At 42.5% G+C, this 2368-nt stretch overlaps 1 protein-coding gene across 1 annotated transcript in view; it reads right to left on the bottom strand.

Moving 5' to 3' along the window:
* LOC113469955 (E3 ubiquitin-protein ligase TRIM37-like) overlaps window positions 1-2368 on the bottom strand; it is a 9264-nt gene continuing 6896 nt past the window's right edge. Inside the window, exons 8-11 of the mRNA XM_026828033.1 lie at window positions 1942-2075; window positions 1425-1604; window positions 541-553; window positions 1-132 (exon numbers count right to left, since the gene is read on the bottom strand). Coding sequence (XP_026683834.1) covers window positions 1-132; window positions 541-553; window positions 1425-1604; window positions 1942-2075 — 459 coding nt within the window. The remainder of the gene's footprint in view (window positions 133-540; window positions 554-1424; window positions 1605-1941; window positions 2076-2368) is intronic.

Genomic DNA, 2368 nt, shown 5'->3' with positions numbered 1-2368 from the left:
TTAGGTACCTTGATTGTTGCGACTAGAGGAAGAGGAGTATGCGTAAGAGTTGCGCACCGCACTCATTAAGTTGCGCGACATATCTAGAGCGAGTCGCTCTTTTAGTTCGTTGATCTGAGTCAGGTGCTGATTCTGTGAAGGAAATCATAAGGAAGATATAACTACTTTCGCTGAAGAAAGTAACCATTTCGAAAAAAAGATAATTTTTAAAAGCGACCTTTAAAAAATTATTCGTATTAGCCAGCCTAGTTAGCTTAGTTGGTAGTGCGTCTGCCTTGTAAGCGCTAGGCCGCGGATTCAATTCCCGCCCGGGGCGGATTTTATCCTGATGGGATAATGTTCGTTCTCGAAATAGCTGGCTTTCCTCCTATCCTGTCTTCCTTCTCTCTTCGATTTCGGGACGATAAGACAATAGCATTTACAGTTCCCTCTGTCAAACCTCTTAAAAAATAAAAAAAAAATATTCGTGTTGGGAAAATCGAACTATTTTGTTTAAGAAATTAACCATTTCGAAAGAAGACAATAATTTTTGAAAGCTACCTTTATGGTGGATCTTACCACTGAGAGTTAACACAGTGTCAAGGGGTTTCTTTGACGTCACCCATTTGATTTACACAGACCAAAACCTTTTTTTTTCATTTTATTTATTTTTTTAATAATACAAATAATAAAAAAAAGATTGATAGAGAGAATTGTAACTGCTAAATTCTTATCGTGCGGAAATCGAAGAGAGAAGACAGGATAGGAGAAAGCCAGCCGTTCCGAGAACGGACATTATGTGTTTAGGGTAAATCCGCCCCCGGGCGGGAATCGAACCAAGGCCCGGGCGCCCTTACAAGGCAGACACGCTACCAACGAAACTAACTAGGCTGGTTCCTTTGCATTTTTAACAATTTAACTACTTCGTTCTTTTCAAAAGAGCGTCAGCTCTCATGTCGTAGTGGTCACTGCACTCGCCTTGCACGCGGGAGACCCGGGTTCGATTCCCGGCGGAGTCAAGAAATTTGTATCAAGCAAATGATTGACTCCGTGACTGGCTGTTGCGGGGCCCACTCAGCCTCGTGAGGAAAATGAGTAGCTATGACATATAAATGCGCACAGCGACCGGTGCCAGCATGGTAGGTAAACATTGGATGTTAGGGGCGGGAGACCCGGGTTCGATTCCCGGCGGAGTCAAGAAATTTGTATCAAGCAAATGATTGACTCCGTGACTGGCTGTTGCGGGGCCCATTCAGCCTCGTGAGGAAAATGAGTAGCTATGACATATAAATGCGCATAGATACCGGTGCCAGCATGGTAGGTAAACATTGGATGTTAGGCTTATTGGAGATTGGAAAAAATCCTACAATGCTGCAGTGAGCACCAAAGTTGCGACATAATACCACAAAGAAACTGCATTTACATTTTCAAAAGAGCAAACCTACCTTAAAATAAGAGTATCGTTTTCTGTGTTCAGATAACCTTCCGATGCCAGCAGATCCAATCGAAAGAACCGGTTGTATCCCCAACACTCTCCGATCTCAAAATCGGACGCAAATTCTCGGACAATATTCTTGCTCGAATCACAGGAACTTTGATGGATCATTTCGACTCTATATTCGTACCTGAAATTAAAGAATAGGAATTTTGGGAATTTTAATTGTGTTAAGCGAAGCGGGAGTCATGAATTATGACGTCATCGCCTACGGGAGCGTATGTCGTGACGTCAAAGTTTACGATTTACCGGTATTTTTGAAATCGATTTGTCTCGGGAGAAGTCGTAGAAGAAAAAGGAAAATTCCGTTGGTCCTCATTTTTCCTGCTCTATGACTTTGAAACATCACCCAAGTATTTGTGGACTGGACTTGGCTATTATACAACTCAAGTGTTGAGCCACCTATCAAACCGAGTTTAAATTCACTCTGCGGACCCGGGGGTTAAATGTTACCTAGGGCCACTTACTTGGAAGTCTCAGGTAGACCCGCAGTCAGTTCTAGGAACACGGACAGATAAGTACCTCGTACTATCCCATTTCCAGCCGGGTATACTTTGAGTCGCCAAGCCAGTCCGTTTACGTTCAAAGGCGCTGAGTATACCTGCACATTCCGAAATAGAGAGCATGGTTAGCCAAGTGGTATGCTTACACAAAAGGCCCACTACAAGGCTTAGGTGTAGGGACAAAAAAAATCTGGTGTGAACATCACACGACTTTCCTTATCCTATTAAATGATGCTTAGTTGAGTGTTCTTTTACCTTACTTTTTACAATATCTCTAACCGTTTAGTCGGTATAGCTGAAAACCGCAAAAAAAAAAAAAAAAAAAAAAAAAAAAAGGAAAAAAACCCCAAAAAAGGGGCCAAAAAACCCCCAACCCCCCCACCTATACCAC

Source organism: Diaphorina citri, unplaced genomic scaffold (genome assembly GCF_000475195.1).
Source record: "Diaphorina citri unplaced genomic scaffold, Diaci psyllid genome assembly version 1.1 scaffold1314, whole genome shotgun sequence".
In the NCBI taxonomy this organism is placed as follows: Eukaryota; Metazoa; Arthropoda; class Insecta; order Hemiptera; family Psyllidae; genus Diaphorina; species Diaphorina citri.
Note: the sequence above shows the minus strand (reverse complement) of the source record. Positions and strands in the feature narration are given on the sequence as shown.